Source organism: Hippopotamus amphibius, chromosome 8 (assembly GCF_030028045.1).
Source record: "Hippopotamus amphibius kiboko isolate mHipAmp2 chromosome 8, mHipAmp2.hap2, whole genome shotgun sequence".
NCBI classification, from domain to species: domain Eukaryota; kingdom Metazoa; phylum Chordata; class Mammalia; order Artiodactyla; family Hippopotamidae; genus Hippopotamus; species Hippopotamus amphibius.
The window spans coordinates 70,578,465-70,599,658 of record NC_080193.1 but is presented as its reverse complement, the minus strand read 5'-3'; the positions used below and the strand labels follow the sequence as shown (position 1 = coordinate 70,599,658).

General features: G+C 34.2%; 1 protein-coding gene across 2 annotated transcripts in view; it reads right to left on the bottom strand.

Moving 5' to 3' along the window:
- Positions 1 to 21,194, bottom strand: part of GALNT13 (polypeptide N-acetylgalactosaminyltransferase 13) — a 535,071-nt gene that overhangs the window by 215,748 nt on the left and 298,129 nt on the right. For both annotated transcript variants that reach the window (XM_057746923.1, XM_057746924.1), the window contains exons 5-7: positions 8,456 to 8,622; positions 7,624 to 7,831; positions 4,751 to 4,921 (exon numbers count right to left, since the gene is read on the bottom strand). In XM_057746923.1, coding sequence (XP_057602906.1) covers positions 4,751 to 4,921; positions 7,624 to 7,831; positions 8,456 to 8,622 — 546 coding nt within the window. The remainder of the gene's footprint in view (positions 1 to 4,750; positions 4,922 to 7,623; positions 7,832 to 8,455; positions 8,623 to 21,194) is intronic.

Genomic DNA, 21,194 nt, shown 5'->3' with positions numbered 1-21,194 from the left:
TGTTGAACATTCCAAAGTTCAACTCTTTCAAAGTCTATTCTGCACACAACTTTGACTTTTCCCTGTGCTGTTGCCTTAGTATATCCTCTCGTAAAGAAGTGCCTCACAGGCTTTATCTATCTCTACTTCTTTCCTCCAATTTAAAAGTGTATTTTCATTGGACTAAGGAAAATACAATAAAGAAAAACTGATAGACAAAAATTAAGAAATATATTACTAGTTGCTATTATATAACAAATATATTTGTATGAGATTTTATAGAATACAAAAAGTGTTTTTCATTTATTATACTTTCTAGAGGAACTATAATTGGAGTCAGTGATGATTTTAGGGGAGGGAATCAAATTGGCAAAAGGTATAAAGATATTAGAACAAATTTCATATTGCTTGATTGCATAATTCTAAAGGGACTACATTATATGAAAGAACTGTAGTTCACAGACAAAAATGCAAAAAAAGTGTAAAACTTAGTTGACTTGAGACTATTAAAAATAGAGACAGAGCTTACTAAATAATTTAGATATTAACAGCCATTATAATTTTCATTTGTGAAAAAATTTTGATGGCATAGAAAAATACTAATGATATATCAACGTTTAAATTGTGGAGAATTATATCTGGAAAGAAATGCTCTGGAAGTAAATATAACAAAATACTAAAAGAGCTGGCTCATTGGCGTTCTGCTTTTTTATACTTATAGACACTTGTCACTTTTATTCTTCAATGCATATATCCGTTACTTATATTAACAGAAATAAATTTAAAATAACTATTTTCAAATAGTTTCAAATTTCCTTTAAAATTTTATAAGCACTTCACAAGTTAAGCAAGGCAGGGAAAATAATATTCCATTTTACAGTTGAGAAGAATTGGTTAAGTTTCCAACAGGAGGAGCTTGAAATAAAACCCAGATCCTCCAAAGCCAGCTTCAATGCTTCTTCTGTGATGTTATATTAGAAGGATAAAGGAAATCATATATGTGAACATTCTATGAGTTTTTCACAATGATTGTAATTCAAGTTATTAATACTATTGTTTAATTTACTTGATCTTCTTTAAAAATCCCTAATTCTAATTGAGAGTAAAATAAATATGAGATCAGACAAATGTTAATAAAAATGGATACCAAAGTCAAATGTGTCAGAAATAAAAACTCATAATTACATCTATGCTTCACTTATTATGCTAGCATGGATTAGAAGGAAATCTAAAACTCCTTTGTTTTGCTTCAGAAAAATACTGAACATGGTACACAAAGTAAGAACGAAGGGAGTCATATTAAGAATATTAATAATGATTAAATGTAAAAAAAGTCCATAAGGTAAGACACAAAGGGTAAAGAAAGATAAATAGACTTGATAAATAATCTGTAGGATTTTAATTAAGTACTCTATTTTAATCAGCGAGAAATTAAAGTAGAAACTAATATCTTTATAATTATTTATTTAGAGTTACTTACAGGGCATAATTAAGAGTCTAAAGCAATCAATAAGATTAAAGAGCCAGGTTCTTTTCCAGAAGCACACACCACTCTATCAGTTAACATAGTTTAACTCCTCTACATCCACTCTGTAGCCACTTGTGCTGGCCTTTTCCCCTTATCCCGAAGACTTATGGCTGGTGCCAGACAGCGAGCAACTTTAGTGCAGAGATAGCCCTATTCAGCTTTGCATGTGTAGAAACTAACACAGTGTTCAACAGTATTTGCACATGTGTATTTGCATATGGAATCCAACTCATTTCAATTGCCTGAACCAAATCAACAGCTATATGTATTAGAAAAAAATGCATACTACATCCCCAAACTAATTAGATGATTTGGGAGATTATCTGCACTACCAGATAATTTATGCTATTAGAAGCTGATGCCACTAGGTAATGTATATGTAGTCATACAGAGCTAGTGTGTTTGATGACATTCAAACTCAGCCATTTCCCAGGCAGTAGCCTCTAAGTCAAAGGTCACTAATTTAAATGATTATAGCCATGCAAATAAACTTAACATGTGAAGTTGATTTGTTGTAATAAGCATATTTCTTTTACCTGTGATAGAGACACAGGTCCAGAGAAATATTTCTCCAAGTGCAAGAATGAAAAATTGCAATTGATCCTCAGTCTCAGAGTAAGGGACACACACAGAAAAAAAAAAAAAAAGGAATTGGAGGACTGGGCTAAATTTTCATGCCCTTTCTACATGGGGAACTTCTACTTAATTCCTCTTGATGCTGCCGAGTAGGAATACCGGACCACTGTACCAAGATCTTCTGACTTCTCAGGAATAGATTTTTATTTAAAAGATCTCATTTAAAAAATGTTGGTAATTTTAATAAATGCAAAACATTACATAGGCCAAAGAAAACACATCTGTGGAGCATATTTGACACACAAGCTTCTAGTTTATGACCTCAGGTTTAACGATTTGATTACTGTATTGTCGCACATATGACGAGATATTTCTGAAAAGTCACACAATTTAACTAGTAAAATGTCAAGGACAGTTTACTGATTAAAGAAAACTAAATAGAAAGAAGAACAAAGCTGGATTATGTATGCTATTATTCCATACTCATAACTTCACAAATGCCAAGGATTTCACAAACTCCACTTACTATCGAAAAGAAAATATCAAAGCCCAGAGGTTGACAATAGAATAAGTATAACCATTATAAACTTTAGTTTAAATGTGGTATAATTAAGGTTAGGTTACAAGTTCAAGTTGTTTCTCTATGTATGCAGATACATGATTGTATTTCTAAATGATGACTAACTAGCCAATTATAGTCACTAGAAAGTTCTGTCATGACTGACATTTTAAATGAATCATACTGCTAAGAAAACCAGAATTTCAGCCTCATTGTAATCACTTTAGCTATTCAGAATTCTGTTAATCAAGTAGGAAAAAATTGTCTTTAACACCTAGAATGATTTATCTGTTTGTATGAATGTGAGAAAAATGATCACATCCTCAAGTAATAGAATACAAGTACAAAGAAAGTTCACATTACAGCTATGCTGATGAAAATTACCTGCAGGCTGTTACAACACAGCCAGTGAATTAATTAACCTTTTGCCATAGGAATCTAGAAACTTCAGCAAAGACTGAGCTTTCTCTGTTTCTCCTGCTCCAGCCCTCTCAGCACTGAAATACCGCGCCTTCACAGTGAAATACTGTGCAGTTACTGAGGCAAACAAATAAAATATACTTAGATTTCATCATCTCTCCATGTTATTACAATAAAATTGCATAAACTGTGATTCAAATATAGCAATTTGGATGTTGCCTCTTTTGTTTTAGTTAATGAAAGTTGAGAAATAATGGTAGATTTCTATGCAGATCTTTACTTTTATGAAAAGATCAGCAATTTCTTACTATGAATGTTGGCTACCTCTCAATTATTTACCTTTTGACTCTGTGAGAAAATAAGATTTAAAAAAATATGTCTTTTGCCAGTGTTAAACAAATAAGTACACACATGCATTCTTTTAAATCTCTTTTTCAAATAAACACATTGTCTAAATTTGAGTGTACTGGTCACGTATTTTAGTAATTTTCACCTGGGATCTGAAGCTGAAAAATTATCTAACACTAAATGAAACCATGATATAAGAAAATAGAATTTCTAATAAACAATGGTAATATGAGCCATTGTATTTCCTCAAGTTGTCAAAGGCAAGGATGATTCAGATATGGTGAATGTGAAGATGACAGCAAGACTTAAGGACTGCTAAATTATACTCTGAATATTGACATAGTAATCTCATAGCTTCATGCCACTGTTTGGAAATACATTTTATTTTCTCTTTGATGTAGTTAATATCTCCTTAAGCCATACTTGTTTAATAACAAGCAATTGGAGCTGTTCTTTTCCATTAGCCAATTTTTTAGCTAGTTTTAAGTAATTCATTATGTAATTAGTCTTGCCAGTGGATGAGTCATTCACTCACTAGGCTAGGAGACATTCTTGTTTAGATAATGGGTTATGTATATTGTTTTAGAATAGAGAACAAAGCTCTCTATTGTTTCAACCAAATGATGATTTACCAAATTCATCTTTAAGGAGCTAAACTAGTGAACTCCCTCCCCAAGTATTGTTCAGGAAATCAATTTTTGGTTGCAGGTAAGAGGTACACAATAATATGTTAAAATAAGGTGATAATTTCATGTTAATAAAGTAGATAATGCTTATCTAGACAACTAAAGATGTATATGATAGTTCTTACTTTGTATTAAGGGCAAAAATATTTTAAACATAAATATTTCAAATTAAGTAGCTTTTTAAAATAATTTAGAACAAACAATAAATACTTCATAATTGTTCATATATTAAAATTTTCCAAATGGATCTTTCTTTTGTATATATAGGGAAGATAGCTCTTTAAGGTTGGTAAATTTAAAATATTTACCAAAATATTTTTTTGTTATACCTCTATTATAAACTATATTACATCTACCTGAAGTATCAAGGCTAACACATACCTATCACATAGAAAATTCACAACAAATATATTTTGAATATAAGAATACACAGTTTCAAAAAAAATTGGCACTTCTTCCACTTTAAATTTGTGTTAATTTAAAGTAGATTTAATATTGACTCTTAGATGATTATGTAAAATGTGATAATACATATACGTACATGAATAAAAAGTATGTCTTTAAAAGTCTAAAAAATGACTATACAAATTCATAATATTCCTTAATTATTATAGGAATATACATGCTATGCTTTGGAAGATATGCTCAACATACCTGACAGGTAATGTTCTGTCTCCTTTCCTTCTATCCATTTCTCTTTGGGGAACAGGATACCAACGGAAATTCAGTTTCCAGTTAAAACCCCCATAAGTCATGTCTGACCCAGCCATATATTCAAAGGTATCATCACTAATCACATCAATGATGGGGCATACAACTGTTTTCCTGCAGAAAAGTTAAAATCAGTTTACCTATTGATAATAATTTAAATGTTACATTAGCTTCTTTAAACTTAATACAGCTGATATGTTGAAATTTAATTATTTTATGACTTCAATTTGCCTTTATTTTTATGTTATCCTTTTTCTCTGTGAAATTACTTCCTTTTACTACATCTTACTTCAGTCTACTTTTATTCTATCATGTATAACCTAATCAAATATACTAACTGATCTTCAAGCTGCCTTCCAAACGCATTCTAAGTACTAACTCAGCAGGATGAACACGGTCTATTTTTCATAAAACCTCCACCCACAGCATGATTAGTAGAGCTGCTTTGATATTATGCATCATTTTAGCTATAGACCACTGAAAAGCAATAGCATGCAGGGAGTGAGGAATGAATGATGGCAAATTAGATCTGGTAGTTTGGCTCTCAAAGGCAATAGGTTAGTTTAGAGAGTTTAGAGAAAATTTTCATGGAAAAACAAATGAAAATCCATGAACAGAAGTGACAATAAAAACCATGATCATCAGTAAAAGTAAATATTTCCTATGAATGATATTAGGGTCATGACAATTTCTGAGTGAATTGTCCTAGACTTAAGGGTTTACACTAACAACCTACATATTTTAAGATAGGAAAAGATAAGCAATTTCAGTTTCTGTTCTATGACCCATTTTTTTCTTAAAGTAAGAGGAGGAGCCAGGAGATTTGTTTTTTTTTAAATTTATTTTATTGAAGAATAGTTGATTTGCAATGTCGTGTTAATTTCTGCTGTGTAGTAGAGTGACGCAGTTATACATATACAAATTCAATACTCTTGATGGTGGCTTTTTAGGCTAAGGAACTTTTCACCATGGGAGATCATTAGGTACTCTTTTAATCCATGTTGTGCTTTCTCCAGTCTTCCCCTACTCCAAGCTTATATATTTTATTATGGGATCAACCTGTCATCTCCACAGTAACTGTTCAAACAACTGTGCCTTGGTTGTACCTAATTCCGAAGAGCAGAATTTGCTTTTCATACAGGATAGAAGGTAAATATACAAATATGCTTTAGAATCACCCATGGTTGTGAAAAGAAAGGAAATGTTGTCCATTAGTTTTTCTAGTTTTGGAACACCACTATCACCAACACACAACTTCTATCAGGTCTTATATGCCACACAATTGTTCAACACATGGAGTTCTCTGAAATTAATCAGATTCATCTAGCCTTGGAAAAGCTTCTTGGTAACTGTGGTCCTTATAAAAGCAATATCTTTCTCTCTTTCTTCATTAAATTTAATGATTTAAATTATAGTGAGATGAAATTAGATCTAATAACCTTAAATAGAACTTTATTATCTAGCCATGGCAACTTTAGAACATATAAGCAGGACAAGACATTAGAGTTCATTATATGAAAATACAGTCTAAATATGTTGTTAGATTAAAAAATAAATGATCTATGCATGACCATATTGAAACATTATATTAAAAACTCACTAAGTTGAATATGAAACACATGCTTTAAAAAGCAGCATAATGTATGAAAAGCTGCCAGGAAATGCATTTAAGATGTTCCAAGTTCATTTTACTTTGCCAGGCTTACCCGCCTGTGCATACTGTACAATACACAGAATGGAAAAATGTTATTAGCCATATATTACACTCAGTTGACTAAAAGGTTCCCACTGCTTTCTTCAACTGCTATGGTTCATTTTACTGACAACCTCCATCCATCTTCCTGGCAAGTACCAAATCCTGCCGTTTATGTGATATAGCTGCACCAGCTCACACTAAGCAGCCCCTGTCTTGGAGGCTTAATTAAACACTTCAATTCTAAAAAGACCTTTCTACTGTAGGTGAAATGACTATGCAAGCAAGGTGTTACACAATGCTTTGTTACCAAATCAGACAGCAATCAGCATAGTTGTCTTCATTAGGTGCTTAGGAATGATACTCATTTATCATCAATGTTTATGAATATCTGCAAAAAACCTGCTTATTCTTCACAGCATCATCATCAGAAAGAATTGCAGGTATCTATGAGGGTTCTTAACATATATTCTTCAGCTTTTCAGATTTCATATGTCCTTACAAAAGGACAATATTATTGAAATAATTAAACATTCTTACAGCTGTGCTTTCTGAAATCATGATTTCATTTCAGTGGGGTGCATGAGTGTATGTGAGTTTATTTTTAAGATGTTCAAGGTGGCTTTGGTCTAACTTTGAATAAGGGTATTGACTTAGCAGAGAGAAGACTGCTCTGGGAGTGGGAAGAACTAAATTGTTGTTCCCATCACTTTCAATAACTAAGACAAGCTACTTAACTCATTTGTTCCTCTGTATTATCAGATACAGATAAGAATACCTTTATTATCTACCTCACAGGGTGGTTGTGAAGACAAAGGTGCTTTGAAAATGTATTTTATAAAATATGGTACTATGTCTGATTGAACTGATTTCCTTCACCTATAAAATGAATATTCAGCACATCTTTACTGTTTGAATTTTTTGACTATTTCTCAATCATATTCTGGTTCACATAAATAAGCCAAGATTTTTGTTAAATAAGGAGTAAGGGGTCTACTTCTTTAAAAGCCAGGAAATAAACATTCTGAAAATAGCCACTTGGAAGAAAAGTTCTGTTGGACAGCTGAAGCTGTCCTAATAGGTTTAGTCAAAACCCAGACAGACATAGCACATGTATTCTTACCTGTCTTCCTTTATTCTTGCCAGCAAGGGCTCCAGCCATCCTAAAGTGCATTCACAGTGTGCATCGAGAAAAGTTATGACCTGTCCTTTTGAAGCAGCTGCTCCTCGAAGGCGGGCACGTATTAACCCAGAGCGCTCTTCCATTCTAATAATTTTTACCGGCACTTCTAAATTTTTCACATAATTCTCTAATGTCAACTTGAGAAAATCTGTAATGTGCAATAAGAATTTATAAAGTTTTGAAACTGTTTTAAGACAAAGAAAAGATACTACTACCCAGATGGAAATTCAACACACAGAAATGGTGGTCAACTCTTATCAGCATTTTTTGCATTATGTAAAATAAAGATACAGAGATTTCATCAGTAAATTAGTGTACAGTTCATTATGACTCTGTCACTTGGCTGACAAGGATAAGGGTATACTAGGAGGTTAATATACCAGAATCTAATTTAGAAACTGGTCCACACTGGCAAATGCAGTCTCCTTAATTATGTTATTTTTCTTTTACCTACACTAAGAAAAATAAAAATAAAAAGATAAACATCCACAAAGTCATATAAATGCTCAGTCATAAGATCAACTGAGTTTGGAAAAAAGAAAACACTTATGAAAGTCATTTTGGCTGATTTCTTAGGTTAGTAAGAACCAAATGGAATCATTAGACAAACTGAAAGAATTAGTTACTTGTTTCTGGAGTTGGTATATTGATGAAAAATTGATAGGTGGTTACAGGGTTATAATTACAGGGAAAATACAGATCATTGCCTAGTTATCTTTTTGAACACAGTAAAGCTTTCTAATTTAAAAAAAATACAAAAAAAAATTTATACCTCTTTCACTGGCATCATCTACCAAGATGACCTCAGAGAGTAGATAGTGTGGGGAACGATTTATAACACTGTAAACGGTTCTAAGAAGAGTGCTCCAAGCTTCATTATGAAACACAATGACTACACTTGTGTTTGGAAGTTCATCAGGGTAGACCTTTGTCTTGCATCTGGAAGAAAGGAAGAAGATGGACATGCGAATAAGTTCATTTTTCATTCTGATCATTGTAATAAAAATATCTATTATGATACAACTTTAGACTTGAAAGCCCCTTACTATGAAAACACTTTATGATTATCTAAAACTATTTTGCTTTTTATATATGCTGTGAGTAATCACTTGGCACTCTGAAAATTAAACATGCATACTTACAAATATTATTTTAACTAATTTTATTTTTGACTAATTTTACATTAACTCCAGGGAACAAAGAGGCATGATTTACACAAATCTAAGAAAGCTAAAATAGCATTCTGAGTCTATCAATAGAAGACCAGGTACAACAGGGACATATGAATTCATTTAGGAGATATAATTGCCTTCTTTGTTTAGAAAAAAAGAATTATTGTATAACTCAAAAAGGCTTAAGAACCTAAAAAGACATATGTTCACAGGATTTTGAAGCTTGTAAAACTGAGATGATTTTTCTATTCTAAAATCTAGTCATGTATGCTTTCTATTCTGTTTGAGAATGCCATAATCCCTGTCTACTTTGAGGGAAAGATTTAGGGGCCAAGAGACATTTTCCAGATTCTCAATGAATACTATACAATCAAAATCGATGATTATGAAAGGGATAGGCTACCAGAACATCTCAAACTTTAATGTGTAGAGGAATCACCTAGGGATTTGTTAAAATGCAGAAGACCTTGGGTGCAGCCTAAAAATATGCAGTTTTTAAAAAGTTTCTAAGTGATTCAGTTGCTGCTCATCACTGGAGCACACTGTTTAGTAACAGGTTACATCATAATTGTTATTACTTTTAGAACTTGATATTTTGAGAAAAACTCTTAATTTTTGTTGTAAATTAAAAGAAGTCCAGATTTTACTTATCAAGCCGTCAATCTAAAAAGGTACATTTTAATAAATAATATGTAGCGTGTTCTAGGTGGTCATCCCAAATTTAACATGCAGATGGCTCTCACCCGTATCAACTTGTCAACATTTAGACCTTTGTGTTACATAATGTTAAATCATTGTGATTACAGAATGTTAAGAAAAAAATGTCACTGAGTATCCAGAACAGGAATAGAAGTTTATTCCCCTTAGGTTATTTTTTCTGTAAAATATTCTGAAGAGCTAGAAAATTAAAATCACTCCATCAAGTAAAATGAACCAGATACACCCTGCCACCAATAAATGACTTAATCTATGACACGAAATTAGCATCATTGAAATTAGCATCATTAAAATTATTTTCCTTCACAGGCGAGTGAAAAAAGTGTGGGCATCAAAGGCATGTAATAAAACAAATACTGACTGCATGCCTGCTGAGATTTTAATCCTCTTTTAAAACAGTCTAAAATATCACCTACTCAGTGAAGTACTCTGCAATATAGCCAGGTAGGAATGTGCATATGTCTAATCATAACATTTTTTCAGCATATACTGAATACTGAATAACATTCATTAAGCATTCACACTATATAAAACACTGTGTATATAAGAAAAATCAAAATGTGTGTGTGGGGGGGAAGTGGATTGATTCACAGTCATCTCTTCCCATTCTGGTCGCAAGATTCAAATGGTTTCAGGGCTTCCCTGGTGGCGCACTGGTTAAGAATCTGCAGGCCAATGCAGAGGACACGGGTTTGAGCTCCGGGCCGGGAAGATCCCAAATGCTGAGGAGCAGCTAAACCCATGCACCACAACTACTGAGCCGGCGCTCTAGCGCCCACGAGCCACAACTACTGAGCCCATGTGCCACAACTACTGAAGCCAGTGTGCCTAAAGCCCGAGCTCTGCAGCAAGAGAAGCCACTGCAATAAGAAGCCCAAACATCATGACAGAGTAGCCCCTGCTCACCACAACTGGAGAAAGCCCATGCACAGCAAAGAAGACCCAACACTGCCAAAAATAAAATAAATAAAAAATAAAAATAAATAAATAAAAATAAATATAATGGGATAAAAAAGAAAAAAGATTCAAATGGTTTCTATATGCCTATCATTTGACTTGTACCTCCAGGCAGTTCATCACTAAATGAACTTAGAAAGCCGTCTTGGTAATTCAAGGTTCTTGCCATGATTTTCCTCAGACCTCCATTCTTCTGCCTCATCAAAACACCCCCTCACTTTCAGCATGCTGAACAAAATGTATCATAAAGACAATCATTATCATCAATAAAGAAGTAAAGCTGGAAAAGCAGGTGGAAATCAGTTCAACAGTCAACCAATGCTGGTTTAACCCAAGGATAACAGTCTATAAAGGCTACTTAATATCATTTGGATAAAAATTATTTCTTTTAAATTAAATCTCCTGCATGTTACACTAACTACTAATAAAGAAAAATGAATGAGATATTAATTTAGATAAATCATTTAAAATATCAAAATAAAAGCAGATATTTAGATCCAGCTTCTTAAACTATTTCCATCATGCTTTGTTTTTGTGGTTAAAAAAAGTCCACTCACAAATGTTAATTTTATATTCATTATATGAGACAAAGTTATAATGAACTAATTTACTACTAATGCAGCTATTTTGCTTACTTAGAGAAAATTTCCACTGTCATTATTTAATGTAGCATAAAAATAAAATATGGCTAATATTTTATTAATTCTTCCTCTTCCTCCTGTGTAAACAGTTATTTAGCAAAGAAAACTTTATATAATAATAATTTAGAGGATAATTCGTGTTACACAAATTAATCATGACATTGTCTATGTCAGTTTATCCATTTATCTCAAGTGCATAGATATAAATGAACAAGAGTTATTATTTTCATGGTTTTTAATGGGTTTGTGACATGCTGAACCAGAATTATTGCCTGTAATTCATCAAACCTATTGTTACACCTAGGGTAAGATACATCATGATTTTATGTACCACTAGGAAAGAAAAATGTTGTCAGATAAACTATAGCATAATACTTTCTTATCTTGAATAGGACCTATTTAATACCTAAGTAAAGGCTATAGAAAAAGCTTTTAAACTTATTTGGATATAGATTCCTATCAATTTTCAGGCTTGCTTGTAAATCAGTCACACTAGTTGCTTTGAAGTTTCTTTCATCTATTCTAAGCGGATTTCTCCAGCTTTAGGTTGTACTGCTTAACAAATGAGAGGCATATATTCAGCACATATCTCAGTAACAAAATACAAAACAACTTCATCTTGTGAGTATCCTCCTTAGTACTATAAAGCTGTGCTTTGCAAACTTTTAGCTGCAAAGGAATTATGTTGGGATCTTGGTAAAATTCAGATTCTGCTTCAGGAGATCTGGGATGGGCCCAAGGTTCTGAATTTCTAATAAGATCCCTATAACGTGGACAGTACTGGTTCTGGGTTGACACGATAAGCAACAAGGCTATATAAATCAATCAGCTGTTGATTAACAAGACAATATGATATTGTAGTCATTGGTCCAACAATCAATATTGGCTTCATCATATGAAATTTAATTTTTGCCACTGTTTCCTTGCCTTTCTTTTCAGACAATAACTTTTGGTTCCAATACTGAATTGTATTATAATTTTTCTGAAGATTAAGATCTTTCTGTTGAATGACAAACTCTATACATATAGTATAAATAGTGTGCATGACTTAGCTGAATTTTGACTATGTGAATAGCCATGACCACACTCACGCAAGCTTAAGGAATACTGCCTATATGACAACAGACAATGTTTGTAACTAACCATTAACGGTGAAACTCATCCTGATTTCAGACACATGAAAGGTAAAAAGGTACATTTAAAACAGGCTAATACAATAACTTTAGCCATGGAAAAGTACTTTAAGCATCGTTTGATTTTTAAAATGTTTTAAATTAACAAATTAATTAATTTATTTATTTATTGACTGCATGGGGTCTTCATTGCTGCACACAAGGCTTTCTCTAGTTGGCAGTGAGTGGGAGCTACTCTTCGTTGTGGTCCGCAGGCTCCTCATTGCTGTGGCTTCTCTTGTTGCGCAGCACAGGCTCTATGCATGTGGGCTTCAGTAGTTGCGGCACATGGGCTCAATAGTTGTGGCTCACAGGCTCTAAAGCGCAGGCTCAATAGTTGTGGCACAGGGGCTTAGTTGCTCCGCGGCATGTGGGATCTTCCTAGAGCAGGGATTGAACCCATGTCCCCTGCATTGGCAGGTGGATTCTTAACCACTGAGCCACTTAGGCAGCCCTTAATGGTTTTTTTTAATGTCTTTAGTATCTAAGCTAGCAGAGTCTCTAACTCACTGATTTTTTCAGAAATAATTAAAAAACAAACAAAACAAAGCAGCTATATGATGGAGGTGGGGCTAAGAATTTAAATATATAGCTTGGACTTCTCTAATAATCTCTTCACTCACACATGACAAACTTATTCTTCATGGTATTACAGGAAGAATTTTACCACTGTTCACCTCAGCTTTTACATCTTTCACAGAATAAGATTAAAGTATGTACTCTGAAATGTGTGGTAGAAATTGCTTGGTCTACACAGCAGAGTAAAGCTCAGAATCTCCAAAAGGTGGAATTGGAAAGGACTTTCAAAGCTAATTCAAATATTTATTTCACAGAATACAAGCTTCAAGTCACAGAGCTAGTACAATACTCTGCATAATAAAGTAATACATAATATCACTAATAAAATAATTTATTTAATAATGTTGGTAATGATTTCTGCTCCATATTATATGCTAGATCATGTCTTAAATGATATTGTTGGTGTCTGAAAAATTAGAAAAAAGCATTTGTATGCCTTTTTAAGTAATTTGTATTTTTATAAGTATATATCTTTTAGTCAAAAAAAGTAGATTCCCCTAAGATATTTTATTAAAATTAAGCATAGAAAATCAGCTTTCACTGAAATTATGTACATGCAGATCAAATACTCTTAGCAATCTGTCTTTTGAAGACATTATTTCTCTTTTATGTAAACATATAAATAGAATTGGAAAACTTGACAAAATTGTTGGAACACAACATATATGTAATTAACTTTGAGAGTAAAAGTAGCAGACTGCAGTAGCAATTTTCATTAATTTGAAAGGAATATTTGATATCCAATACCCAAATTAAGCTCCTGAAATCTGGTATTGCAGTAAGATCATAAACTTTATTATAGCAGTATTTCATATTTGCACTATATTTTGACATCCTAAATCTATAATACTTGAAAGAAAATGAAAGTTTATTTCCTTTTAATCCTGTAATAATATATCTGTGGCTCTAAATCTTGACTGCACATGGGAATCATCCTATGAGCTTGAAAAAAAGTACTGATATGTGGGTTTCAGCCACAGAGATTCTGATTTAAGTGTCTGGGGTGTGGCTATGGTGGTAATGAAATTAAAAAGAAATCTCTCCTGGGAATTTGAATGTGCAGCCAAAGCTGAGAACTGTCACCTAAATTTATTTAACAAAAACAATGATATGATATACATACATATATACCTTCTTTTTTCTTATATCAACATTTTAAAATAGGATGTATAAGGTTAGTATCTCTTTCTGTGTTTATATAAACTAAAATAAGGCATTATTTCCTTTAATTATAAGTACTAGAATCAGAAAGTCTCCTCTACTTCATTTACAATCTCTTCTGCCATCTGGATATATACCAATATTCATCCAGTTTTCTCTGTATCAGCTGTTGACTTATAAATATATGAGAAATAAACACAACTGCTCTTCTTTGGAGAGAATTTGGGGGAAAAATCACATTTCCACTGCCTGGAACATGGAAATGCAGTGAGATAGTATACCTATTTACCATCTTTCCCTTTGGCTATGCACACATTATGGGCACATAGACTGTGACAATTTGATTTTATCCTTTTCAAAACCATATTGATGTTTTCAGATAAGCTACTGTGAGGCAGGTTAATAACAAAAGCAGGGAAGGAAGAGGCAAACAGAAGAGAATGCAAGCCTCAGGAAATAAGTAACTTATAGCCTCTTTCACAAAGATCCTGCCTTAAACAGCCCAGACATCTGAGTCAAGGAGATAAGGGAAAACCTAAAGTCTGCACTCTGGCCTCTGTATCTTGCCCCTGCCTAGATAAGCATAGCTATAGGCTCCCCAAAAAGCGTGGGAACTGGTTTATAAAAGGGGAAACTTTTCTTTGTTTCCGGGCTCAGTCTTTGGATGTGAATCCATTGGGCCTGTACTGGTACAATAAACATTGCTTCCTGTGTTGCAAGCCTCAGTGTCCTGCCTACCTCTACCAATCCCTCCAACAACTGAACACAACATGCCACATCAAAGAGAGAAAAACTGACTATAAGATGAGAATATGAAATCACAAAGGATCCATAATTACATAGTGGTTTAGTCAGACACAGTCCATTTAGGACTCCAAACAAAGGCTGTCAATGCCGTAGTTTGCATGACTTGTTGGACTGCTGCTCAGTGAGTCAGTGGCTACCTTTAACTGCCTCAAAAAAAGAAGATTAATAACAGTAATTTAAAATAAAGACTTACAAGTCCTCTATATACTTCTTATTTTTAAGAGCTGTGGGAATTGCTTTGAACCTTGCAGAATTATGTGTAGTTTCCATGTTTCCTAACCGTTAACATTTATATTCACAGAGAGAAATTTCATTTTCCAATGCATCCATGCAAAGAAAACTTGGGCAAAAGGAAAGCGGGATCTTTCATAATTGAAAGCTTGGTGCCTCAAGTAAAATGAAGCACTTAACTTTGCACGGGTTTCTATATGTTGATTTGTACTGCCGTTGTGCTAAAACTCCCAAAAGTAAGTTCCTGTAAGTCATAATCACTTGACTAATTCAATTTTACAAAATCAAATTGTTATTTGTTTGCCCCAAATACCTTTATATTAAAATCCAGGTAACCCCTGTACTCATCTTTGACCTATTTGCTATCAGATCTACTCTTTGCTCCTTCTGTTCTCTTCTAAGTATTGGGGTGGGTGGAGCGGGGAGTTATTGAGCAGAAAGCTTTTCCAAAACTCCCTTGCTTGTTTGTTTCTGTTTGAAATATGCCATGAAGACCTTGGGTGGAGAGTGCTGTGCAGGACAAAGGAGGAACAGGGAGCCAGGGAATTTCTTTCTCTTAACTTCCCTAATCCCAGAGAAGAATACTCAGCCCCCTTCCCCAGCCTTATATTTCATATATGCCTCAATCTTTTCACTTATTATAGTCTTTCACAACAAATACATCTAATCCAATAGACTAGGGGATTATTAAAAAGAAGAAGAAAGGTTAATCTCATTTATCTCTGTCTCTCCAGAAACCAGCCTTCTGCTTGTCACAAAATATATTTAATAAGCGGTTGATGCATGAAAACTTCACCATGAGGCAGGCTATTGTATTAATTATCAGATCAACTTCCCAATCACAGTTCTACACTATTAAAATCTGAAATAGAGGTGTAGAAATACCAATTTTTATACATCTTTTTAATATTTTCAGTTGGTTTTGGTTTTCAAGCTTCTAGAGCCACGGCAAATAAATGAGCTAGGGATAGGGAAGGGAAAGAATGTAAGAAAATTGGTCTGCAAGTCATTCTATTATAACACATTCCCCTCATACATAAGTAACATCATTCTATTTTGATATATTGGAGAAGGCTCTGTGTCTGGAAAATCTATGTACATCTCCTCATTCTGCCATTAGGATCTGTGAGCAAACTCTTAAAGTTTCAGTTTTGTCATCACCTAAATTGGAGTAAAACTGCTTGCCATATCTATATCACAGGACTTTTGAGGAAACAAATGGAATTATTAAGGAATTATATGAATGTAATTTATTATTATACTAGTCTTATAAAGCACTATATGAAATATTATAGATAAGGTCTTATAATTCTCGTTTAGGGAAGAAACTGCCTTTGTTAGGGAGAATTCTTAGATAAGGGACTTGGGGAAGCAGATAGGAGCCTGAAGGTATGCATTCTCAGAAAACAACGGAAAACATTAACTGCTTTGAATGAGATGAGGGGAAAATTTGCTTTGCTGTGGGAAAGACTAAAGAGAGGAGTAAAAAGAGACTAGGGAGAGATGAGCAAGTAAAATGATGAGAGGCTAAAGTGACCAGTGGACTTTCCTCAGGGATGTGATAATTGCAAGATATTTTAAAGATGAGTTATGTCTAAAGCTCATATTTGACTACAATGTTATAATGCAACCCCACCTCCCTTCCTATTATCCATTAAATTTGCCCTTCTCATAAATGCACTGCATTGGTGATTACATAAGTATGTCTCTAATTTATGAAAGAAGCCAAGTTTAGTATCTGGATTGCGCTGTAAGGAACAGAGAAAGCAGTCACAAAAGCAATCACAAAAGCGTAAGTCCACCAGGGAACTGAATAAATCTTGGGAAATGGATTCTTTTGGGTTTAAGCTGACTTATCTCGACTTTAACAGCCTGGGTACGCTAAGTTGACATCTAGGTTACGTTAAAAAATAAAACTTAACATAGATCTAATTTCTTAAAAAGAGGTTCCTTAAAAAGCTAAAACTAGAACTACCATATGATCCAGTAATCCCACTCCTGGGCATATACCCAGAGAAAACCATAATCTGAAAAGAAACATGTACCGTAATGTTTATTGCAGCACTATTTACAATAGCCAGGACATGGAAGCAACCGAAATGCCCATCAACAAATGAATGGATAAAGAAGATGTGGCATATATATACAATGGAATATTACTCAGCTATAAAAAGGGATGAGATGGAGCTATATGTCATGAGGTAGATAGACCTAGAGTCTGTCATACAGAGTGAAGTAAGTCAGAAAGAGAAAGACAAATATTGATGCTAACTCACAAATACGGAATCTAAAAATGGTACTGATGAACTCAGTGACAAGAATAAGGACACAGATGCAGAGAATGGACTGGAGAACTCGAGGTTTGGGAGGGGGCAGGGGGTGAAGGGGAAGCTGAGACGAAGTGAGAGAGTAGCATAGACATATATATACTACCAACTGTAAAATAGATAGCCAGTGGGAAGTTGTTGTATAACAAAGGGAGTTCAACTCGAGGATGGAAGATGCCTTAGAGGACTGGGACGGGGAGGGTGGGGGGTACTCGAGGAAGGGTGGGGGGGGAGTCAAGGGAGGGAGGGAATATGGGGATATGTGTATAAAAACAGATGATTGAACTTGGTGTACCCCCCAAAAATAATACATAAATAAATAAAATTAAAAAATAAATAAAACTTAACATAGATCTAATTTCTACCAAATAATGGCAACCATATACTCCAACTGGAGTTACTTCCATGTCAACAGTTGCTAAATGATTTCTTTTTTCCAGCACATGAAAATAAGTATTGTACAAGCAAGTTTTATATTCTTTCTATTGTGAAGAACTCTCTTTGATTTTGGAAATGAGCTATAATTCAACTCTGTATCTAAAAGTAAAAGAAAATCATTCAAGCAAGTGATGTGGCCTTTGTTGTTTTGAAACATGAATTGAGAAGGTTGTTCTCTTTTTATGACCTCTGAATATAATTCTCTCATGCTTTTGAAAGTACTTAACAATGAGTTGTCCAAAATAAATGTGTTTATTGAATGCGATAACTATAATTAAAGTGACTTTGCAACAAAATTACTCACTATTGTCATTCATAAATTTAAACTCTCACATTTGTTAGTGAAAATAACACTGATTTCAATAAGGCCTGGAATCTGGAACAAGCTTTGCTTCTATCCTCATTTATGGCCTTATCCAAGTCAAAAGACCACCCTGAGCCTTATGGTTTTCACTCCTCTTAGACAATGAAACCACCACTTTTGATGCTGACATTACGGTGGTGATGCTGACATCATGAGTCGCCAATCCTGACGATTCCTCCCTCAGTATCTTTCTTATCCTTTGCTGCTACTATGCCCTTTACATAGACCATCATCCCTTCTCTAAGTTATTGCATGGCATCAATACACTGCATTTAGGGGACATTTTGACACACAAAGTATATCTTTCTCATTGCAGACCAGAATGCAGATCCAAGCAGCTAGTTCTTTATTCAAATGTTTTGACGGCCCTTCACTGCTTAATGCTAAAATCTAAAGGCTCTTCCTGGCTCAGTCTCACCCATGTCACCTTTTCCTCTCACCGTGGCATTTAACTCTACAGCAATATTGAACATCTCAAAGTTCCTTCAGGAAACAAAGCCCTCTCATGCCTTTATCTCTGTCAATTTCTAGAAATCCTTGTATTTGGAATGCTGTCTTCCTTGAAGAGCTCACAAACATTATTCACTGTAGGGCTTACGTCACACTTCCTCAGTGAAACCATATTTTCTCCAAGGACATCCAACTGTTCACTCTTCTAAATTCCCGCTACATTTTATATGCTTATTCCCCTTTCCTTCTATATAAATAGGTTGTGAGGCAGTTCAAAACACCAAGAGAACAGAGTCATTCTGAAGTGTGTGGAAAATTCCCAATCATACTGTAGCTACTGTTTTCAACAAAAGGTCTGAGATGTTCCCTGAAAAGATCCTTTCTTCTCAGTATTCTGCTAATGAGACTTCCTAGCTAAAGAATTCACTGAATATGATATGTATTTGCTTATCAAATACATACACATATATGTATGTATATATGTTAGTTATAAACCATATATTCTTTTTTAAAGTTATTATTCACTTTTTAAAAAATTAATTAATTAATTTTATTGGCTACATTGGGTCTTCATTGCTTCACATGGGCTTTCTCTAGTTGATGCGAGTGGGGTTACTCTTGTTGTGGTGTGCGGGCTCCTCATTGTAGTGGCTTTTTGGAGCATGGGCTCTAGGCACATGGGCTCAATAGTTGTGGCTCACGAGCTCTAGAGCATAGGCTCAATAGCTGTGGCGAACAGGCTTAGTTGCTCCTCGGCATGTGGAATCTTCCCAGAGCAGGGCTCGAACCTGTGTCCCCTGCATTGGCAGGCAGATTCTTAACCACTGTGCCACCTAGGAAGTCTTAAACCATATATTCTTGAGGGAAGATGGAGTTATAATGAAAGAAAGTTCAATTGGTCGGGGGGCTCTATATTCAGAGTGAATTGTATGATGTTTCAGAGTAAAAGTCTGTGTCAAGAACAGCAGAGTGTTGGCAAGAGGTGAAAGCATTGCCATGGAATACCTATCAACAAGCAAAAAAAAGATACTAACAGAGAAATTGGTGATATATGTGGGACCTAGTATCAAGTGAACAAGGATCAAATCTAGGGAATGAATTCAGAAATAGAAGACCACGGCCCCTGGAAGTTCAGAGAAAGAAAAGAACTCACTCATGTAAAACTGGTGTTCTGCTTTATCTGGCCAAAGATACTGACACACAAGTACAGAAAACATGCTTAGTTCATGGATCAGAGTATAATGTAGGAACTAGATCTCAGGATTAAAGTATATTAGACAAGATGTAAAATGGGCTTGAACTAAAATTAGGACCACAGCTAGCCTATACATTTGTGTAATTAGAAAAATGTGTCCTTTCTGGACAGTGGAGTAATGCCACCACAGACTTAAAAGCAAATTAGGCTTTCATGCCAAGAAAAAGACACTTTTTCTTCCAGTGAGACATAGCCCCTCACCAAGGTCCACAGCATCATAAGAAGAGTACACCACTCACTGTTTCAGCTGGATGACTTTGTGCAGTGCACATACTGGACAACTCTACCTGGGTGCCCTAAGCCAGGAAATACTTTAATTATCCTGATTAAAAAGATGGTTAGCTCTGTTTTCAGAAGCACAGTTGCATCTTTAGATTAAGAATTGGGAATAGAATGAATAATGGGGCAAAAAATCAGGCAGGTCATTGTACTTTATTTGAATGGGGTCAATGTGGAGAGCCCATCTGTATGGCGTAAGGTATGTGGGCTTTGTGAGAATTATTTTTTTTCACTTTGGCTTAGACAGTGTTTTCATTTATTTCTAGCCTCATTTACTATAAAGCGCTATATATCTATATATTGACCTATGTCTACATTTATTTATAAAAATACATAAGTGAATCAATGTAAGTTGTACTCAATAATACTCTACAAAATAGGATATCATGGATTTCTCACACTACAGAAATGCTTCAGGGAACAACCATATTTTGTTTCCCTATCACAGAATTTAACTACCATGTGTTATATATTCTTACAAAAATATTTTAAATCCATGAATGAGAACAAAATTAAAAGTCTCATGTGTAAAAAAAGTGAAGAAATTAAGTAATAGAAACCAAGTTTCATTATCTACTAAAATGAAAATTTAAAAATATCAAATAGTAATTGCAAGGCTTAATTGCTGCTAAATTAAGAATCTATTAAAAGACTGTATGTATCATGAATTTCTTTTCTTTATATTTTTCCAACCCAATTTTAAATAAGAAATAATTTCTTTTCTCTCCACATTATTTTCCATTAAGTATAGCCATTCTTATCAATGGCAACAACCGGCACATCATTTTGGGGGAAGAGAGTTTTATCTGAAGTGTTTTCACATCATTAGATTCAGGCCACCATTTGGGGGCAAGAGTACAACAGAAGTGATGTTGTGTCATCCTTAGGGCATCATAACAGGAGGTTCATGATGTTGATTTCTGTCATTACTAATATTAATGTTGACCACCTGAGTAGGGTG